At 34.6% G+C, this 20,867-nt stretch overlaps 1 protein-coding gene across 1 annotated transcript in view; it reads right to left on the minus strand.

Annotated features, from left to right (window-relative positions):
• The window catches only part of LOC109069397 (cyclic nucleotide-gated cation channel beta-3-like), a 33,880-nt gene extending 13,433 nt beyond the window's left edge, over positions 1–20,447 (minus strand). Inside the window, 18 exon segments of the mRNA XM_042743372.1 lie at positions 165–336; positions 2,332–2,425; positions 3,852–3,877; positions 4,108–4,182; positions 4,700–4,949; positions 7,252–7,276; positions 7,382–7,448; positions 8,489–8,648; positions 8,727–8,863; positions 8,956–9,040; positions 9,166–9,190; positions 11,124–11,223; positions 11,903–11,928; positions 15,982–16,078; positions 16,248–16,287; positions 16,395–16,425; positions 16,503–16,605; positions 20,152–20,447. Of these exon segments, the coding sequence (XP_042599306.1) occupies positions 165–336; positions 2,332–2,425; positions 3,852–3,877; positions 4,108–4,182; positions 4,700–4,949; positions 7,252–7,276; positions 7,382–7,448; positions 8,489–8,648; positions 8,727–8,863; positions 8,956–9,040; positions 9,166–9,190; positions 11,124–11,223; positions 11,903–11,928; positions 15,982–16,078; positions 16,248–16,287; positions 16,395–16,425; positions 16,503–16,604 (1,512 nt within the window). The 5' untranslated portion in view covers position 16,605; positions 20,152–20,447.
• Positions 20,448–20,867: the final 420 nt, after the last annotated feature.

The raw sequence follows: 20,867 nt of genomic DNA on the forward strand, positions 1-20,867 counted from the left end.
ACGTTTTCGATCATAAAACATGCGGCTTATATTTTAGAAAATACTGTAATAATAATGTCTGTTTTTGATCAATTAGATGTTACCTTGGTGAAAGTAAATATCAGTTCCTTTCTAAAATTTACAATACCTTCCGAAACTTTTGAAAATGTTTTAAGCAACACAACCTGGTCAGCATCGTGAGGTAAAGATGCTTGTTGAGGCTGACTGGTCACAGGCGGAGCTGGAGGACTTTGTGTTTGTGGTGCCTGATCTGAGACCTCAGACTCGTGTAGTGAGGGCTCTGTTGGGCAGACATCCACCAGGCTCCTGAAAAAGGGGTTTGAGCAGAAGTCTAGTCATGGCAACACAACCAGTCAATCACAGATGTTCAGAGGCTGGTTAGCCACCAATCAGATCTGCAGGTTAATGGATTATCAAAATTCTGACAGACAATCACTTTTGTACTCACCTGAACGGATGTTTTTAGATCCAGGTGCAGTGAAAATGGATTTATGATGCTATTTAGGATCTTTCATAAGGAACAGTTCATTAAAAAAATGAAAATGTATTGAAAATGTGCTTACTCTCAGGCCACCCAAGGCAAATCTAACTCATCAGAATAACTTTGGAGAAATGTGGCTTTACATCACTTGCTCAGCAGTGGATCCTCTGCAGTGAATGGGTGCCATCAGTATGAGATCCGAAACAGCTGATTAAAACATCACAATAATCCACAAGTGATCCACACAGCTCCAGTAAAAGAGAAAGTAAAAATTTTTTTGAACCTCAAAGTTTTGCTCCCATCTAAAATACGAGTCCTCTAAATAATATTACTTTCTTGGGAGAAAAAGTCATCTTGTCTGAATCAGAAGAGAAATCTGCACACAACAGTTCAAAACAGCTCCAAACAAATATGTTGGTGGGTTTTGATGTGAGAGACAAAAGGAGATGGAGTTTTTCACTAGAGGAAGCGCTATTATAGACTCATATTTTGGCCAGAAACTTGATGGATTTTATTTTAATGAAAGATTTGTTTCTTACAAACACATAATTTCACTAGACATTAACTGATGGACTGGAGTGGTGTGAATTTCTTGTGTATTAATTGTGATGCTTTTATCAGCTGTTTGGACTAGTGTTGCAAAAAGGTGCAAAAATTTTCCACCCCTTTGCAACCCTAGTTTGCAACCCTAGCCTCATTCTGACGGCACCCATTCACTGCAGAGGATCCATTGGTGAGCAAAAGATGTAATGCTACATTTCTCAGGTGAAGAAACAAACTCATCTACATCTTGGATGACCTGAGGGTGAGTGAATGTTCAGTAAATTCTCATTTTTTCTCCTGAGGACTACCAGCAAATGCAACAAGCTGTATGATGGTGACAATGCTGGTCTCGACAGCACCGCAACTTTTGTATTCCTTTCACCTATGTTTGCTTGTAAAGAATGGAAAAAGTGGTAATACATCCTCTGGTACTAAAAGTTGCAATTCTACTAACTGAATTTTTCAGTAGCCCAGCTGTTGTGGGGTATCATAACAAAAGTCTACTAGTAAATACTTTTTGTGACACGTCTTAGATAGTTATAGTGGCTATAATAGTAGAATACGAGTAGCATAAGGTATAATGTAGGAAAAATCGGCTTAATAATCACAAACTAATGTAGGCCAGTCTAACATACCTTTTCATGTAGGCACTGTTTACAGGGGATGTCAAGATGGTGGCAAAATGTTGATAAAAAGTGGACATTTCAGTTTAACTCCGTGACTTTCTGGCTTTCTGCAGCAGCAGCAGGTCTGAAACTGTGTTCTACTTCTACTTAAGTGCTTTGGCCTAAAATCTTTTTGGCATCGGCTGTTCTGGTTTTCAGACAGAATGGTTTATAGAGACGTGGTAAGGCAGGATGAAGCCTAAATGAAGCATATCTGACATTATGCCCAAAATAACACAAAGTGCTCAAAAGTGGGTCACTTCTATATTTGTAATGGTTTGTCTTTTTACAACTGAAACAACATTCAAAAGAGGTTTCCTTTGATTTAAAGAAATATTCTCTACATGTGCTAAACTTCTTATTTTTAATGTTGTTGAAAGAAGTCTCCTATGCTCACCAAGGTTGCATTTATTTGTAAATTTGCATTTATACATGCTTTAGTTTTACAGGAACAGTAGAGGCATTGTGGGGACTGTGTAGATGCAAGCAGCAGCAAAAGCATGTGTTGCAGCTTTAATGAAGTATAGTGTGACGCTGAAGGACCCTACTATCATTGCTTTATGGGACATGTCATCTACCCCATTAGTGTAATGCTCAGGTGGCTAGATCTTTGCTGCTTAGCTCTGAGGATGAAGGCCTTACTCTGTGTTCTTACTATCCTCACTCTCCTCCTCACTCTCTTCACCGAGTGGCTGTAACCTGTATGGCGAGCCGGAGAAGACAAACAGCACTTCAGCTGACACTCAGGAGAATAAAGTAATGGTACAGCAGTAAAGAGAGACAAGCAAGAACTCGCATGCAGTCATATTGTTGTGAGTTGCATCATTCACTCTGCTGTGAGGAAAGATGCAGCGCCGAAGGGTTGGAAGCAGAGTCCAAAATTAAGTTTCGAAAAGAAAGTCAAATACTAGCCATGCATTATTTTTCTGGCCATTAAAGTGCACTGAATATAGATCAAAATAAGATTTGGACTATCAATCATACACTTTAACAATGAGTTTTTCAAAGTGGTAAATAAAGATTATTGGAGTATGTTTTACAACAAAATTTCACGTTTATTTTTGTTACTTGCCATTTCTTTGTAACTATTTGTAAAATTTACCAGCAGTGAAAATATCAAAAATTGAGTGAAAATTGTTTTTATGTAAAATTTGTTTCAGTGTACCACATGACCAGCAGCACAGGTCATTGGGTCATTTGCAACATCCCGTAAGATTTTATTTAATTGACATCATATTAAATCATATAAGAATTTAACTAAATTTAATTACATTTATTTAAGAAACAAAAAACAAACAAACAAAAAAACACAAGCAAGACATTTATATAATGGACTTATAATCCAGCTCTTGAAATTATATTATTTCTATTTGTATATATACAGTATAGTAGTTTAAAAGTTTGAAAAAATATAATTTTTTCCCCCCCGGAAGAAACTAATACTTTTTCATCAATCAATAAATTCTTGGTCAAAAGTAACAGTAAAGATATGTATAATTTAATAAAAATATCTATTTCAAATAAATGCTATTCTTTTGAACTTTCAATTCATCAAGAAATCCTTAAAAAAATTATCATGGTTTCCACAAAAATATGAAGCAGGTCAACTGTTTTCAACATTTCAATAATAATAATAATAATAATAATAATAATAATAATAATAATAATAATAATAATAATAATAAATGTTTCTTGAGCAGCAACTCAGCATATTAGAATGATTTCTGAAGGATCCTGTGACACTGGAGACTGTAATGATGCTGATAATTCACCTTTACATCACAGGAATAAATGACATTTTAAAATGTATTCAAATAGAAAACAGTTATTTAAAATTATAATAAAATAACAAAATATTACTGTTTTTACTGTATTTTTGGTGAACATAAGAATCTTCGTTCAAAAATAAAAAAAAAATCATGCTTATTTTGTAAATCGTAGTATTATTTTGGTTAAAACAAGGAATATGCACATGTATGTAATGAAGTGTAATGTAACAAAGCATACAGATGCTTAGCACAAAGCTAATAGAAATTGACAAAAAGCTAGCTCTAATTCTAAGCTAAAGACTATTATTACTTGTTTTTGTTATTTGCCGATTGTTAATTTTGGACCCTTGCACAAAGCAAAGAGTGAGAGCGGAAGGGAGGGGAGACACTTACTCTGGATCTTCTTCATTGTCTTCCTCCTGGATATTTGGCAAAACAAACAGTGAACAGGAGAATTCTGAACACTGTAAGTGTGTGTGTGTGTGTGTATATGTGACGGAGAGAAAGGATTGTAGGTGAGATATAGAGACAGAGCATTGGTCGCAAAAAACTCTTGTAGCCACTTTGTGGTGTATCACACCCCAGATCTCAGTCTTAACAAACACAGAACAGGGTTCCTCTCTGAGTTTGTGGTGTGTTTGTGACTTACTGCTCCTCATTGTCTGGCTCTTCAGTTTGCATGTCGATGAAGATCTGTGTGTTGTGCTCTTCATCCAGCTGCAGTCTATACACACACACACACACACACACACACACACACACACACACACACACACACACACACACACACACACACATAGAGTGATGTAATGCCTTCACAAGTACAGTATTTAAATAAAAAAAAATACTACATGAATTCAGGGTGTTTTTATGTGCAGATTCCCATAAAGAAACTCATAATTGCAACTGGGGAATAATTTTGGATTAGAAATAATTGGTCATAGAATAATTGGTCATATACTTTTATACTGTCTATGGGACAGTCACAGGCCTCCCGGTTTTCATCCAAAATATCTTAAATTGTGTTCCGAAGATGAACGGAGCTTTTACGGGTTTGGAACGACATGGGGGTAAGTGATTAATGACTAAATTTTCATTTTGGGGTGGAGTAACCCTTTAACAAAATATTTTTTTTTTATTACGACTAAAGATTCAATAAACTGTTCCATTTCAAAATATGTATGGCTTCACATGGTTAAATCCACCACACGGTCGCTGGGATCTAAACCACTGGCTCTCACCTCTCCTCTATGTTTGTTATTGCGGTCTCCTCCGCTTCCTTCTTGATGCTCTCAGTGAGAGGCGTCCTGCGCTCAGTCTGGGTGTCTGCATCCTCCTGCTCCTGCATGGCCAGCACGTGCGGCAGGATGTTGGGCAGCACCTGCAGCAGGGTTGAGCTCTCCTGCCCCGAGCCCTGATCTCTCTGCTGGGCCTCCCAGTCTGAGTCCACCTCCTGCAGCACCATATCACACATGTCCTGCAGGATGAAGACTGCACCGACAACAGGAAATGCTTCATAGATCACAGAGATTAGGTTTAAAGACTCAGAAACGGACATATTTTTGACAATTTTCCTTTTCTACTTCTAATGTTTTTGTATCAGTGCATCACAATTGACATGGTTTTCTCTGCATCTGAAGCATGCAGATTTACTTTCAGTGGCAAAAACTGCATTATAGCACTTATCCCACCGGAGCCCAAAGTGGTTTGCTGGTCAAAGCATGTCACTGCAGATTATGCTGGTCTGTTTTAGTTTTGGATGGTTTTAGTGGGGTTTTGGGCAATTGCCAGCTGTTAAAGCTATATCATGTTTTTATTTTTTTTTTTTTATTATTAATGGTAAAAATGCATTGTACGTCTATATTATGTATTAAAAAGCAATACATTTAGACCCCGATGGTAAAATTTGCACATTTTGTTAGCTGTAAGAATTGTTAGTACTTACACTATAAAGGGCATATTAATGCCTTATTCTGCATGACCATGTTATAGAGCCCTTAACTCGACCCAATACCTTAACTTATCAACTACCCTACCAACTATTATTAAGCAGCAAATTTGGAGTTTCTTAATTGAAAACTCTTAGTTAACGGTGAATATATGTTTCAAATTTGCAATATGGTACCAAATTTGGTTAATGAAACATATACAGTATGTCCTAAAGTGCTCAAACTTACTGAAACTTACAGAATGTATTTAAAAAAAAAAATGAATTAAATCATTTTAGCTGCAGTAGTGCTTCTTCCACATACATATTTTTTTATAGTATTTTACACATTTCTGCTCTTACCACACGACAAACAATCTGCTTTTTGAAATAATTTATTGGTTATTGATTTCATACAGCAGACAAAGTAAGGTAGCTGCCTGTGTTGTTAGCAATAGCCCTTCACAATAAAACATAAACATAACATCAATATACAGCATGAGAATGTTCCACCTTGCTGTAGTGAAGCCTGATATTGATGAATCACAAACAGTGACTTTGCTAACATCCTTAGCATGGTAAAACAGCTCATAGGTTTTGTTTTTCAAAGCATTTAGACTAGCTCTTGCTTTTTATAGCAGGCAATGTAGATATTGGCAAATGCATTTAGTGGCATGGGGATTTATGGGCTTTTTTAAAAAAAAAAATATATATATTTTATGGCAACAATATTGCATATAAAGGTGCTCTCTGACACTGCAAAAAATATTTTCTTACTCAGGATTTTTGTGTTGTTTTCCAGTACAAATATCTAAATGTTCTTAAATCAAGATACCTTCACTTAAGAAGCAAAATTATGTTCTCAAGTCTTGCTTTCTGAAAGCAAAATGAAGCAAGTTTATGCCTAAAACAAGAAAAAAATATATGTCCGTGGGGTAAGAAAAAATGCTTTTTCTTTTGAATTACATTTTTTTTCATATCCCTTTGGCAGATATTTTTTTTCTCATTTTAATCAGAAATATTTTTTTTTTTAGAAAGCAAGAATATGTCATTTTGTTTGTTTTTTGTTTATTGAATGTTTTTTTGTTTTATTTTGTGGAAAAAGAGGAGGAGAATATAGAGGGGGAAGATAATTATTAGAAGTATTATTGGTGGTGGAAGATATTTTATGTTAAACTTTCTCCTATCCTGGTTTAATATTCCTAGACAAAAGTTGATTTCCTCTTAACATGTGAAAACTGTGGCTTTGTGGTGCTTATGAAATCCTGCACACAAGTCTGGGGCTGGACATTCAGACCAAGCAAAGGAGGAAATGTTTAATGTTTAGTGACGCTGATGGCGCAAATGTACACAGTATATAAGCAGTAAATGACATTGTAAACTCTGACAGGGCCACTGTGTGTTTACTGCATGTCTGTGAGGTAGTCTAATCATCAAAGCACTAAACAATCATCACAATTAACAAGCCAGCAAACTGATCTGTAATACAGTTAACAGAAATCAACAAGGAAGATTACATGAAAAAGCACTGCTACAAATGTTCAAATCTGATGTAGCTGTATGGAACTAGATGATATTAGTATGTGTATCTGTCTGAACGTCTCGCGCTGTCTCTGCGTGGAGGTAATGACTCTCCCAGTCGTCTTCTCCTTATGTTTTGGGGGCTTTAACGGTCTTCTCCCCTGAAACAGAAGGAGAAGAGGAGCTGAGTTAACACCTCCACCTACAAATAAGCAGTGAGAGAATAGCAATGCTTCAGATATTTTCACATATATAATCTTGGGGAACAAAAGTCCCTGTCTTGCAAAGCGTTCTTTAGTCATTATATCTATGCTTGCAAAGATGTGTAAAAAAAAAAAAGCTTACCGTTTTGAACGATATCAGAGCTGTCCTGCAAATAAACACAAAGAAAATGGGTAAATACTAGCAGTGAAGTCTTTCTTACTTTTTAAACATACTACTTTATTTTAAAGGGGACAGTGTGGTTACAGCTTACCTCTTTTGGTTTCTGTACTGGTTGTGGTATGATGCGTCCGAGCCCCTGTACTATCCAGTCAACCATACTTGAAAAAAAAAAAAGAAATATTATGCATGTCATAATACTTAATTATATGTAAAAACATTTTACATTTATCCAAACAATAAAAGGCTTCAGAGACATGGTATTTTCACAAAACAACACAAAAATAGAAGAAAGCAAACAAAACCAATCAAAATGAAACAAACAAACAACAACAACAACAACAAAAAACCCTGTAAACAAAAACAAAACACAAAAACCAAAAACAAACAAAAATGAAAACAACAACAACAAACATGGAAAACACAAAACAAAACAAATGAAAAAACAAAAACAAACACACAAGAAAAACAACAACAATACAAACACAAAACTAAAAAAAGAAAAAAAAATGCAAATGCAAAACAAAAACAAAACACACAAAACCAAAAACAAATTAACAAATAATAAAAACACAAAACAACAAAACACACAAAAAAAACAAAACAAAAACAAACTAAATGAAAAACTAAAGTAAACAAACAAACAAAGAAAACAAAACAAAAAACAAAACACACCAAATGAAACAAAACAAACACAAAAACAAAACAAACACAAAAGAAAAACCAAAACAATACAAATGTAAAACAAAAACAAAACAAACAAAACCCAAAACAAACACAAAAAGAAAAATACAAACCAAAAACAAAACAATGTATATTTAACCAAGGAGTCAACGCTTGGTTGGTTAACATAACCGAGCCAGGTCTCATAAAAATGTGTATAAATAGTACGCCAAATAAAAACTAAAACATGTGCTGCGTGATAGGCACGTGTTTGGTGTGCATACAATACACAGTTTTTGTGTGCATATGATACAAAATTTGTTGGCATGCATATGATACGCAGTTTTTGCATACAAATGATACACATCTACCCCACAACCCTAATGCTACCCATTATGTAGCATATACATGCCAAAGTAACTTTTGCGTATCAATACCACAAGTTTTTATTTTTTTGGCATACTATTTATACGCACTTTCATGAAATCGGGTTGGAGCATAACCATAGACATTTTAAGGGAAGCAGGTGGACACTCACTTCGTGCCTTTGGAATCCTCAGCTACTTTAGGTTGCTCAGGAGCTGCAGGTGCAGGTGCAGGTGGGGCTGCAGGTGCAGGTGCAGGTGTTGGTGCTGGTGCAGGTGCAGGTGCAGGCACAGGTGGAGGTGCAGGTGTTGGTGCAGGTGCAGGTGCAGGTGCTAAATAAAAGAAAAATGTCACACGCAGACCACTCTGTCACCAAGAAAGACTAACATTCTTGATTTTTAAAATGTTACCTGGCTCTTGTTTGCAGGGAGTCACAGGTGCAGAAGCAACCTTCTGGGCGGGTGCATCGGTGCTAGCGGGAGGACGAAGATGGACAGGAGACTGAGGAACTACTTTCTCAAAACCATGCTTAATCCATTCTATTACCCTGAAAGAGAAAGAAACAGATAGGTTAAAAGTGTTCAGCCAGAATGAGAGTTCAGATTAGCTTCTGACAGCTGATACAGTATATACATATACCTGGGAGAGAAAGGCACATTAGCAGCGTCTGGTTCCTCATCAGGCACAACCTCCACCACAGGAATATGAGGCAGTGGCTCAGCATCTGGTGAGAGTGAGATTCATGTCACGTGTTTTGTGTCCTCTCTCATCGGCCCTTTGCAATGCAAATTCAGAAAGCCAAAGTTTATACTGATCTATATGACGTGCCGATTAAGAGGCTGAACTCACCACGAACGTTTTTGACCTCTTGCACCTGTAAAGAGATGAGAAACACAAAGAACTCTTACTGCATTAGTTCTTGATTTAATATTGGTGTGAAAATGAAAGGGCCGGGTGATAGGCTTGCATTTTAGTTTGTATCTATATATCTATCTATATTATTTCAAGTGCCATTCATTTATGAAGTATCTAATGGTGTTTCTTCAACTTCAGGCACATTTGTCTCTGTAAACGTAGAAACTGTCAAAAGTAAACTCTTTTAAAACACACTTTTAATGCTCTTGCTAGATGTTTTTTTATTTATTATTTATTTATATTTGTACTTATATTTAAATACATCATGTGTCTATTTTATTTTACAATGGTCAGACCTAATTTGTAACCAATTTTGTTGAAAACATTTTCACACTAAGTACTGAAATAGTTACATGAGTATTTCACTCATTATTTCACGTGGTTTTTAATTTAATGTTTTTATTTATAATATTTTAAAGCTGAAGGTTTGGGGCTGTGATGAGTAAAACAAAATAAAAGCATTTGAAAAATAGCCATAAATAAAGTTTTATGTGATCTTCATTTAACACCGTGTTAATTTTGATAACGGTTATGGTTGAAGGAACACCACACATGTAAGCAAGCATGCCCGTTTTAAGCTGCTATGCAAGCATCTGATGTTTTTGATGCAGCAAGGTCATACCATATTTATACAGCATCTATTCAGCAACTTGCCCTGCCCTAATGATGTGGTGATGAAAAGTGTAGAATAGGGCCCCTTTAAAGCTGACTTGTGGGACAGTGGAGGCAACACTGAGCATGATCCTGACATACTGTAGCTTGCTCCAAAAACACTGTACTTACTGGAGGATCCACTTTAAACACTGGAACTGCAGGCTAAATGGAAATGCAATGAAACTCTCACATAAGTTTCTAGAAAACCTAAAGACACCTTTGAGACTGGACCTGAAACGCTAATGCTAAAAATCAACTCCATTAACTCTAAAAGGTAATCTAAAGTAAGTAAATTATAAATTAATATATACTGTATATATGTCGATGTAGAGTAATTCTTCCTCAGTCTTAATCTAATAACAAATGTAAACTTTCTCAGTAAAAACAGGCATTAATACAGTAAATAAATAGTAAATAATGATCTTCTTTGCTTATGAAAAAATTAATATTTTTTTTAACATTTTTGTGGAGTCATTCTTCCTCAATTTTAATCTAATAAAATAATTGTACTTTTTTGTTAATAACAATGCGTTTTTTTTTTGGTAAAGGTAAATCTTGTTTTCATAATTCAAATTTTCAAATAACAAATAATAATAATATTAGATATAGTATATATATATATATATATATATATATATATAATATATATATATATATATATATATATATATATATATATATATTATATATATATATAGTTTCAAAATTGTATTGCAAAAAAAAAAAAAAAAAAAAAAAAATTGCAAAGTAGCCAAAGAAATAAAATATTAATTGTTATTAAATTTTACTGAAGTATTTAAAAAGCAAATCATTTCCGAAACAGGTTAAATCAAGAAGTACAATTTGAATGTGATTTTCTTATTGAAGTAAATATATGCTACAAAACCCTCCACTTTTATTTATTTTTCATTTTGGAAAAGGTCTGTTTTTGTAATCCATGTTATTTAAAATTTTTAATCTAAATTTATTTTAAATGATTGGAATATTAAACACATGAATGATCATTCTTTTCAAACACAAATGTCCGTGAACAGCATAAAAACTGAGTCATTAATATGCTTCACAAATTCTAACATGCCTAACTAATAAGCTTATGTTTTAAACTGCAGCAAATCCGGTAAACATGTCGGAGGAAATATTATAAAAATTGACTTGGTAAATAACCAAATAAGCAATCATACTGCACAAAACTTCAGTGTCTTATGGGATTAGAAAATGTCTGCAGTGTGTGTCTATACCTCAGTGACCTCCTCCGTCTCTGTGTGACCCTTGTATTTCTCATCTGGCTGTGGAACCACTTTTCCCAGTTCCTGCACAATCCAGCCTATCATTCCAGCCCTGGTGGAAGAGGAGATACAGTAAAGTCCATCAGCTGCTCCGGGCATAGGTGAGGATGTGAATGCATGCAAATAAGCTGCTTCGCTATAAGTCAACTCTAGATGGCAGCAGGGGACAGTAAAAATAATCAGGTTTGTCCAGTGGGTGCCAGTGAAGCAGTAGCAGATGCTAAAAAAAATAGTTCCATTTCAGTACTGTTCTTGTAGATGATATATATATATATATATATATATATATATATATATATATATATATATATATATATATATATATGCTCTAGGGAAGCCAGTCTGCATATTACAATGCTTAAGTTTATGTCTGTTCAGCATGAGGGTCTTTTGCCTTGAGCTGTTAATATGGAAATACAGCTCAGTGCAATAAAGTATTTTGCGTGTATAGCATGCGAAAACTCTCCATGCTGATCTGCAGCAAAACTCTGCATGTTTGTGCATGACCTAATATCTGCTATAAGCTACTGTACTCACTGGTCTAATGTGTTACTGCCATCCATGATACAGTGATGGAAAAATGTGTGATACTCATCAAAACATTCATTTAACAGGCACACACACAGATACAGATACAGATGTTTACAAGTACTCTCACATAACTACATGAAGATGTGGCAACCAGCATACACATACAAAATAAAACTGAATCTGTATGATTGAAAATATACCTGCTGGTCACTGCATTTCCCTCATGCTGTTCAATCCAAGGTGAACAAAAGAAAAAAATGTTCAAGAATAAAACACATACTCATATGCTCTATACATGTACATTACCAGGCTTTCGTAAATCAGAAAGCATGGTTAAATTGCTTGAAATTAGTTCACAAATAAAAAATATAAATTATTATAAAAAATTATAAATAAATTATTATAAAAAATTATAAATTATATTCTATTTTTAAAAATGTACTAAATTCAATTTCAAAGTAGCAAAAAGAAGGAGAGATAGTAAAGATAAGTTAAGTATTTAAAAAAGGTACTGATTAAATAAAGAAATTAAAGATAATTTTTCATCAGCGTAACTTTAAAATTGTTTTACAATTGCATAAAAGAACCTGTTTCTCTCTCTTTTTTAATGTAATGTTGTAAAGCTTCAGGACACAACACACCAGATGTTAAACTGAAACATCTGCCTTGAAACTTGCCACCTGAATGTTAAACATAGTTGTTTTTGACACTTTGACTGCGTTCACACTTGAGTTAAATTCATCTTCAGCAATGTCTAAAAATAATTTGTATTACTTTTTATCTCAAAGTTATGATTACTGAAGCTGTCTGCACATAATGACAAATGATCATATTTGTTTCTTCAACTAAAAAGTTGAAACTTTTTAGTTCAACTTTTTAACACCATAAATTTGAATTTCTGTCCTCATTAAAATGGACAAAAACAGTCACAATGACCTGTAAAATATGTACTTTGCACACTGGTGATCTATTTTTTTTGCTTGAGTAAAGGTCCTTGCGCATTGAGTCTGAAATTTTCATATGTGTTTTTTTATTTTTTTTTATTTTCATATTTGTCATCCATTCCTATCAAAATGCTTGTAGGGCTGTGAATACACAGAAAATCGAACCTGATCCGAATTTTTATTATGATGAACAAAAGTTTCGGAGGCAGTGCGTAAACATGATTGACACAACGTGAGGTCGTATTTATTTTTAACATGCAAAAATTTCAGGCGAGAATTTCACAATCACTGTGCAATGACCTCCTGTTTCAAATTTTCAATCTCAGCACAAAATCTAAAAAAAAATTGTCCCACGTTTAGAAATAAAGTACAATTACTCAAGAACAGATTTTTTAGACCTGGGTAAATCAACTCTATTAGACTTAATTTTAACAAATGCATCCCATAAGTTTACTGCAGTTGGTGTTTTTTGTAATGACATAAGTGATCATTGTGCTGTTGCATGTGTGAGAAACTGTAAGACTTCAAAGATGCCTCCACGTTTTATTTACAAAAGAATATTTAAACATTTTAATGAACAGGCTTTTATGCATGATTTATATAATATTGATTTAGGTGTTATTTCATATATGCCAGATATCAACCTAGCTTGGGATTATTTTAAAAAGGTTTTTCTAACAATATGTGACAAGCATGCTCCACTTAAACGTTTTAAGGATAAGTGGCAAAGACAACCCCTGGTTTAATGATACTCTCTCTACACTTATCAGACAGAGAAATGCTGCTTGGGCGAAGGCAAGAAAATCAAATGATCTATTAGATTGGAGTTCTTATAGAGCATTAAGAAATTCATGTACTAATTCAATAAAATGTGCAAAACGTGATTATTATCTCTCTCTATGGTAAATGAAAAATTTAAATAATCCTACTAAATTCTGGAAGCTAGTAAAAAATCTACTTCAGGAACGAGTTTTATCAATTAAAAATTCCAGATCACTTAATTGTTAATCAAAATATTGTTAGAGGTAGAGCGAATATTGCTGAATCTTTTAATAATTTGTTTTACTGCAGGCCCAAGTTATGAGTCTGATTTAGGTGTCTCTACAGAATTAGTTGTCTCTGATAAACATTGTCCCAGGCAGGTGTTTAATTTCTCTCCTATTACAACATCCCAGGTTTATAATGCTTTAGTGTGAAACTCGATGTCAAAAAATCTGCAGGGGTGGATAAAATTGAGCCTTATTTTTTAAAAATAGCTGCTGGTATTTTAGCAGAGCCAATTGCTTCTATTTTTTAATTTAAGTTTAATTTCAAATATTATTCCGAGAGCGTGGAAGTCGGCAACAGTTATTCCCTTATTTAAAAGTGGAGATCCTTCAGATCCTAACAACTACCGCCCTATTTCTAGATTACCAGTCTTAGCTAAATTATTTGAATCATTGCTAAACGATCAATTAAAAACAATTTTTAACAGATAATAATGTTCTTAACGATTACCAGTCAGGCTTTAGAGCAGGTCATAGTACCCTAACTGCAGTTTTATTAGTTACAAATGACCTTATAAACTCTTTAGATTGTAAAAAGTCCTGTGCCGCATTATTTGTCGACCTTTCAAAAGCCTTCGACTCTGTTGATCATAATTTATTATTACAGAAAAACTTAGATCTATAGGTATTAGTGAAGCTGCTATGAAAATGGTTTGATAATTATCTATCAGAACGAACTCAATGTGTGAATATAGAAAATTATAATTCTCCTTTTCTTCAAGTTAAAAAAGGAGTTCCACAAGGATCTATTTTATCTCCTATCCTATTTTCTATTTTTATAAATGATTTGGATTCAGGAGTAGATTCTGCTAATGTGCATCTATATGCTGATGACTCAATTATTTATACAGCAGCAGCATCTATAAATCAAGCTCTGATGAATTTACAAAAAAACATTTAATACTATACAATATACGTTGGATAAATTAAAATTAGTTTTAAATTCAAAGAAGACAAAATATATGATTTTTAACCGCACTCACCGTAAGGATACAGACATAACAATATCAACTTTATGTGGTTCAGAAATTGAAAGAGTCGGTTCCTATAAATATTTAGGTATATGGCTAGATGAAAAATTTAGCATTTAATGTTCACATTGATCAATTGCTGAAGAAGCTTAAAACCAAAACTAGGGTTTTTCTATCGTTTGAAAAAAAAATTGTTTTCCCTATGAGGCCCGAAAGAAACTGGTTGAGAGTACTTTTTTAACAATAATTGACTATGGTGATCTTGTTTACATGCATGCAGCTTCCTCTGTACTAAGAAAATTGGACTCTGTCTATCATGCAGCGTTACGTTTTGTATGTGGTGCAGAATACCGTACGCATCATTGTATTTTGTATGAATCTTTATCATGGTTCTCTTTGTATCATAGGGAGAAATTTACACATGTATGTATTTATTGCAAAGGCACTCCTTGGTAAATTACCATCATACATTACAAAATTTTTAACTTTTTATACTAATGGTTATGGTACCAGATCGCAGCTGCATCTTTGTTTAAAAGTCCCAAGAGTATTCACTGAATTTGGAAAGCATGCTTTTTTTCTTTTTAGGCCCCTAGGGTTTGGAACGACCTACAAAATGTATTGAAATTAGAGTCTTTGCCATCTTTGAGCACTTTTAAATTTATTCTGTATTCTACATTTAAAGAGTCTTGTAAATGTTTTTCTTGAACTTCGATCTATTTTTGATTTGTTGGATTGTTTGTGTTTTAATTATGTATGTGTCTGAAACTATATGTGTGCTGCCGTTTTTGACCAGGTCTCCCTGGAAGAAGAGATTATTATATCTCAATGGGATTTTTTCCTGGCTAAATAAAGGATAAATAAAACTGTAAGCTAAACATTCTGCTATCAGTTATTTAAATTTTCAAGTGAAGAGATTAAAATATGATTGACCGTTTTGTGTGCCAACTTGGTTATCTAAGAATCATTGATTTACCTGTTTAAACTGGATATTGTCACCTTAATTGAAGTCGTTCATTCATTTTAAAACTCATTGTTTTTGTGCCAACAAAAATATAGCTCATATTAATGTCTAATGGAACTAAGAAATAACATAAAAAATGGAAATAGTTGTAAATTATAAAGATAATAAGATGGTCAGACTACGTAATTTAATTAATTAAAATTTAATTAAAAAAAAACATCCTTTCAGCAAGTTTTTCTTTATGCATTATGCAAAATCACGAATTAGGCATTTTTTATTTTTTAGCTTACAAACATTATTATTTAGATTTAAGCTTTATTATGTGAATGTATGCGACTGAAGTCTTTAAACTACCTTAACTTCACTGTTGGCCAGTTTAGAGGAGTTTACTGGCTGAGGGAGAGCACTGCTGAACCCATGAGAGAGCCAACTCAAAACTCCACTCTGAGAGCTGAGAGAGAGAGTGAGACAGAGAGAGAGAGAGAGAGAGAGAGAGAGAGAGAGAGAGAGAGAGAGAGAGAGAAGGAGGGATAGAGAGCAGTAATTAGGTCTGGCAGGATTACTGCGTCTAGAGACACTGCACACACATATGTCCACCACACACACAAACATAACATCACCTGTTTTCCTCTGAGACCTCTTCTGTTGGCTTGGAAGTTTCTGTAAAATAACACCATGAAAAATGAATGACCAATATTCTCCGGTCTGAATTTTTTTTCTGTGATTCAGTGTTTGTCATTGATCAAAACTGCTGTCAAATTTGTTACCTTGTTTTACTTCCTCTTTTTTCGTCACATCCTAAAGAACAGTGCAGAGACGGTGAAGACATGCTTAAACAGTGAAAGGTGACTCAGTGTACATGTTCACAAACTCACAGTCGCAGGTGCTGCAGTGGAAGCATTGGTCTGGTCCTCCCCTGCCAGCTTCCCAGGAGATGCTGGAGGCTGGGGAACAACCTTTATCACCCAGCTAAACATGCTGTCAGAAATACAGACCAACACAGCAAGAGTCCATGTCAAATAAAGATGTCCAAAGAACTGTCCAAAGAACTGTCCAATTAAAGCAGTGTTGAGGAGAAAATCACTAAACTCCACTACCTTAGTAGAGTATATACATAGGAGTAGTTTCAGAGGAAGTCGTGGCCTAGTGGTTAGAGAGTTTGACTCCTAACCGTAAGGTTGTGTGTTCGAGTCTTGAGGCTGGCAATACCATTACTGAGGTGCCCTTGAGCAAGGCACTGAACCCCCAACTGCTCCCCGGGTGCCGCAGCATAAATGGCTGCCCACTGCTCTGGGTGTGTGTTCACGGTGTGTGTGTGCACTTTGGATAGGTTAAATGCAGAGCATGAATTCTGAGTATGGGTCACCATATTTGGCTGTAAGTCACGTCACTTTCAAGCAGAACAGATGTTGCTTTTGCAGTTAGAGCTGTTTTAAAGCCTGAACTCAGGTAATAATCAAATGCGTTCACGTAAACAGTCATCCCTACCATATCTATAGCAGAGAAAGTCAGAATCATTAAAGAGAATCGGATCATCCCAATCAGCCCTTTCTCTTATCCACCTCTGCAACGCGGAACTAGGCCTTGTATCTGTGAATGGGCAAAACTTCCAATTCATTAGCCTATATGTAAGTAGAGCAGTAAACGGTAAATTTGCGCTACAAATCATTTATAATTACAATAATACATTCCAATAAAATGACAAGAAATACCAGTACGTTAAAAACAAGTATGATACATTCTAGTGAATCGGTTCGTGCTAAACAGTCCTATTGCCCATTCTAGTGATTCGGTGCGTTTGGGTGGTTCATATTAAAATTATTCACAGACTCAAGTCTGTAATATGTGTCATTTTTAACCGTCTGCAAGTTGCATTTAGTGTAGGTTTACCAGTTCAAGTTGGATACGCACCTTTATTTATTTAATGCTTTGTTTCAAAAAGCAGTGATAAACAAGAAACTAGTGATTCAATGCTGCAAACAAAATTAAATTCTACTGTAAAGCAGCACTAAAAGACAATAATATACAGTTGAAATCAGTTCATTGTTAATTCAGTTCGCTTATGGAATTAGTTTAATTCTTTTAGCCTATAAAGCACCTCTCTCACCAATAACACAATTTTACATTTAGCCTACAAAAATATCAAAATATGATGCTTTTTGTTTAATAAAACTCATTTTGAATGCCATGTCATTTTCATTAAATGTAAAGACATGTTGTTTCGTATATTTGTTCATGCACAGCCACAGTGACCAGTGTGACGTAAGGTGAATCACATGAATACTGAGTAAATATAAATACATTTCAGAATCATAGTTCTGTCATGACAACTCTCGGAGGGACTGGCATGGTAATGTACATGACAGTGTTGATGTATTTGGTCTTGGTGGAATAGATCTGCTACGCTGCTGCTGCAGAGCAAGTATCGAGACTTGCTACTGCCAATACATCCTCAACATGCTGCTGTGAGCATGTAAGAAATATTGCTGCTGCAAATATAACATACATGAAATATAACCCCCATATAGCATACATAAATCACCTCGTAGCAGATCTACACAGGTGGAGCTGGGGAAGGTGGAGGGTTTCTGAAGCAAGCTGCAACTGCTACGGCAAGCATATTTGAATGTTGAGCAGCGAGCTCATTGGCTACCGATACAGGAGAGAACCAATCAGCTGCACCATGTGATTTAGTTAGACCTATCAGACTGGGCCATCTAGAATTTCATGCCAGAACTCTGTATTTCTGCTAGCTATAGTTTAGATATAACCGAAAGTAAATTCAGTACTTCAAGAAGTAAAATGCTAGCTATTATCATTGCATGTTGCTTGCAAAATGATTATCTTCTGAAGGGCTTTTGAATGTATTAAACACACTGTCAATCATTTTGCACATTTGAGTTTGCTGATGTGTCTTTGAGGAGTGAAGTTTTAGACAGAAGTTGTGTGATTAAAGTTAACACAAATAAGCTGAAATTGCTTGCAGCACCTGCCATAGTTTAAAAGCAACTGACATGACATATGTAATATAAATCGAACTGTTTCTCACTCTTGGTCACATGGGTTTTGCTCCAGTGGGATCATGGCTGTTTGTGTGGGCTCCTGTCACTGTTAATCACTGATAAATGCATCTGACCCTAATCTCTCCTGGCTTGAACTGTCTGCCCACACTGCTCCACTTTACACCTCAGCAGAGAAAGATGGACTTTGTTTTGCGCTGGTCTTACTGGTGGGCTCTGTTAACTCCAGTCCAGGTCAGACATTGCGCTGTACATCATCAGTCATGTCATCTGTTTTGAATGCATTCAAACCAAGACTGTACAGTCCCACAACTGCAGATTTGAAATTGTGATTCACTTAAAACCCCTCCAACCCTGTTTGGTCCAGTGATCAGATTCTGTTTTAGCAGCAGACCATGTGCAGTACAACCAACAGAAACACAACTTCACAAATAACACCGAGCCAAACTGGGAAGAACAGTTGCATGATTATGAGTGAAATGCAGGATGCAGAAGGGTCTCGGAGCAGATGGGTGAAGACACTGAGCCATGGAAGAGATTCATGGACTGGTGATTTACTGCTAGTCAAACCAGCTGTCAGGAGATTCATACGGGGTTGACATTTGAGGATGGGTGAGGAAATGAGCTGTGACCCACTTTAACTCAAGTATTCTCAAAAAACTGAGTTCAAGTTCCGTATATTTATATGCATGGAAATCCAGCTGACACCAATTCTGATAAGTATTTTGATATTTAAATATTGAATCTGATATGTAAAATTGTATTTTGTCATATTTTCAATTAATAGAAAATGCTTTACAATACGGTTCCATTTGTTAACATTTGTTAACATGAACTAACAATTAAAATACTTCTAAAGCTTTCATTAATGTTAGTTACTGTAAATGTAAACATTTACTAATATATTATTAAAATCAAAAATAGCTTGTGTTATTATTATTTAATGTATCTGAGTCAACATGGACTTACAATAAACTAACAGTAACAATAATTAAAATATACTGCAAAAACAGTATAGAAAATACTGTATTGCTCATTGTTGGTGCATTAACTAATGTTAACCAATGGGACTTTTTGGAAAGCGTTACCGAAATAATTGGTCTTTTTTTATCTTAACTTTTTAAAAAACTGGCCTGGTTGTTATGACCCACACAAATGCACAAAAAAAGATTGGTGTAGAACCGATTTTCACTCATACATTTTTAGTAAATTTCACAATTAATTACAAAGAAATGGCAAGTAATACATTGAATTCAACATGAAATTTGAAGTAAAAATACTGAAATAATATGTTCTTGAAACACATAATCTAATAATCTTTTATGAATAAAATGTAAAAAAAAAAAAAATGAAAAAATGAAGCGAAAAATCAAACATAAGACACTATTAAAAACCCTTATACTAAAAAAAAAACAAAAACAAAAAAACCCCATTAATTACAGAATAAAAATGTGTGCTTATTAAATGGTCTTGCTTGTTAAATATCGGCAGACACAGTATTTACCTGTAGTGTTCAGCAGAAGACGGTCATCCCAGAGAGAGGCTGAGGCTGAAGGACGGCCAGGTGGGAAGTGGAGGGATTATCCATGAGAAAGCACAGCTAACGGGATTAGGCTTTCTCTGGGATGGATGGAGAGGGAGGACCTGGACTTGGACTCCATTAGCTTCACACAGTCCTTCTTGGAGCTCAGCCTGTATAGGACCAGAGGGGTCCAGAACAGAGACTGGGACAGAGAAACCCCTAAAACTGTAACCAATGTAGTGTAAATATAAATTGTGCAGTATAGATTGTCCTGGGCTGGTTTGGTTGCCTCACTGAAGATTTACCTCAATGCATTATTATTATAAACATTTTCAAAAATCTTTTATGTTGTTGGTTAATTTGTTTATTATGTTTTTTTATATGGGTATAAACAGAATAATATCTGTCTTCAGCCAATATTGAATTATTATATTTTACTTGCCAGTGATAAATTAATAGTAGCAGTAATAGTAGTATTTTATTAGCATTGTTAAAAATATTGAATAACCAATAATGTCTCATGCACCATAATTCAGATTTTAGTTTTTAATAAGTATAAATCGTAATGCTTTTAAATTATATGACACATGAATGTATCTTCTTAATATAATATAATATAATATAATATAATATAATATAATATAATGCTAGTAAATATCAGAAATAAAGAAATGGCAGTAACATACTCCAATAAACTT

Source organism: Cyprinus carpio, chromosome B18 (assembly GCF_018340385.1).
Source record: "Cyprinus carpio isolate SPL01 chromosome B18, ASM1834038v1, whole genome shotgun sequence".
Classification (NCBI taxonomy): Eukaryota; Metazoa; Chordata; class Actinopteri; order Cypriniformes; family Cyprinidae; genus Cyprinus; species Cyprinus carpio.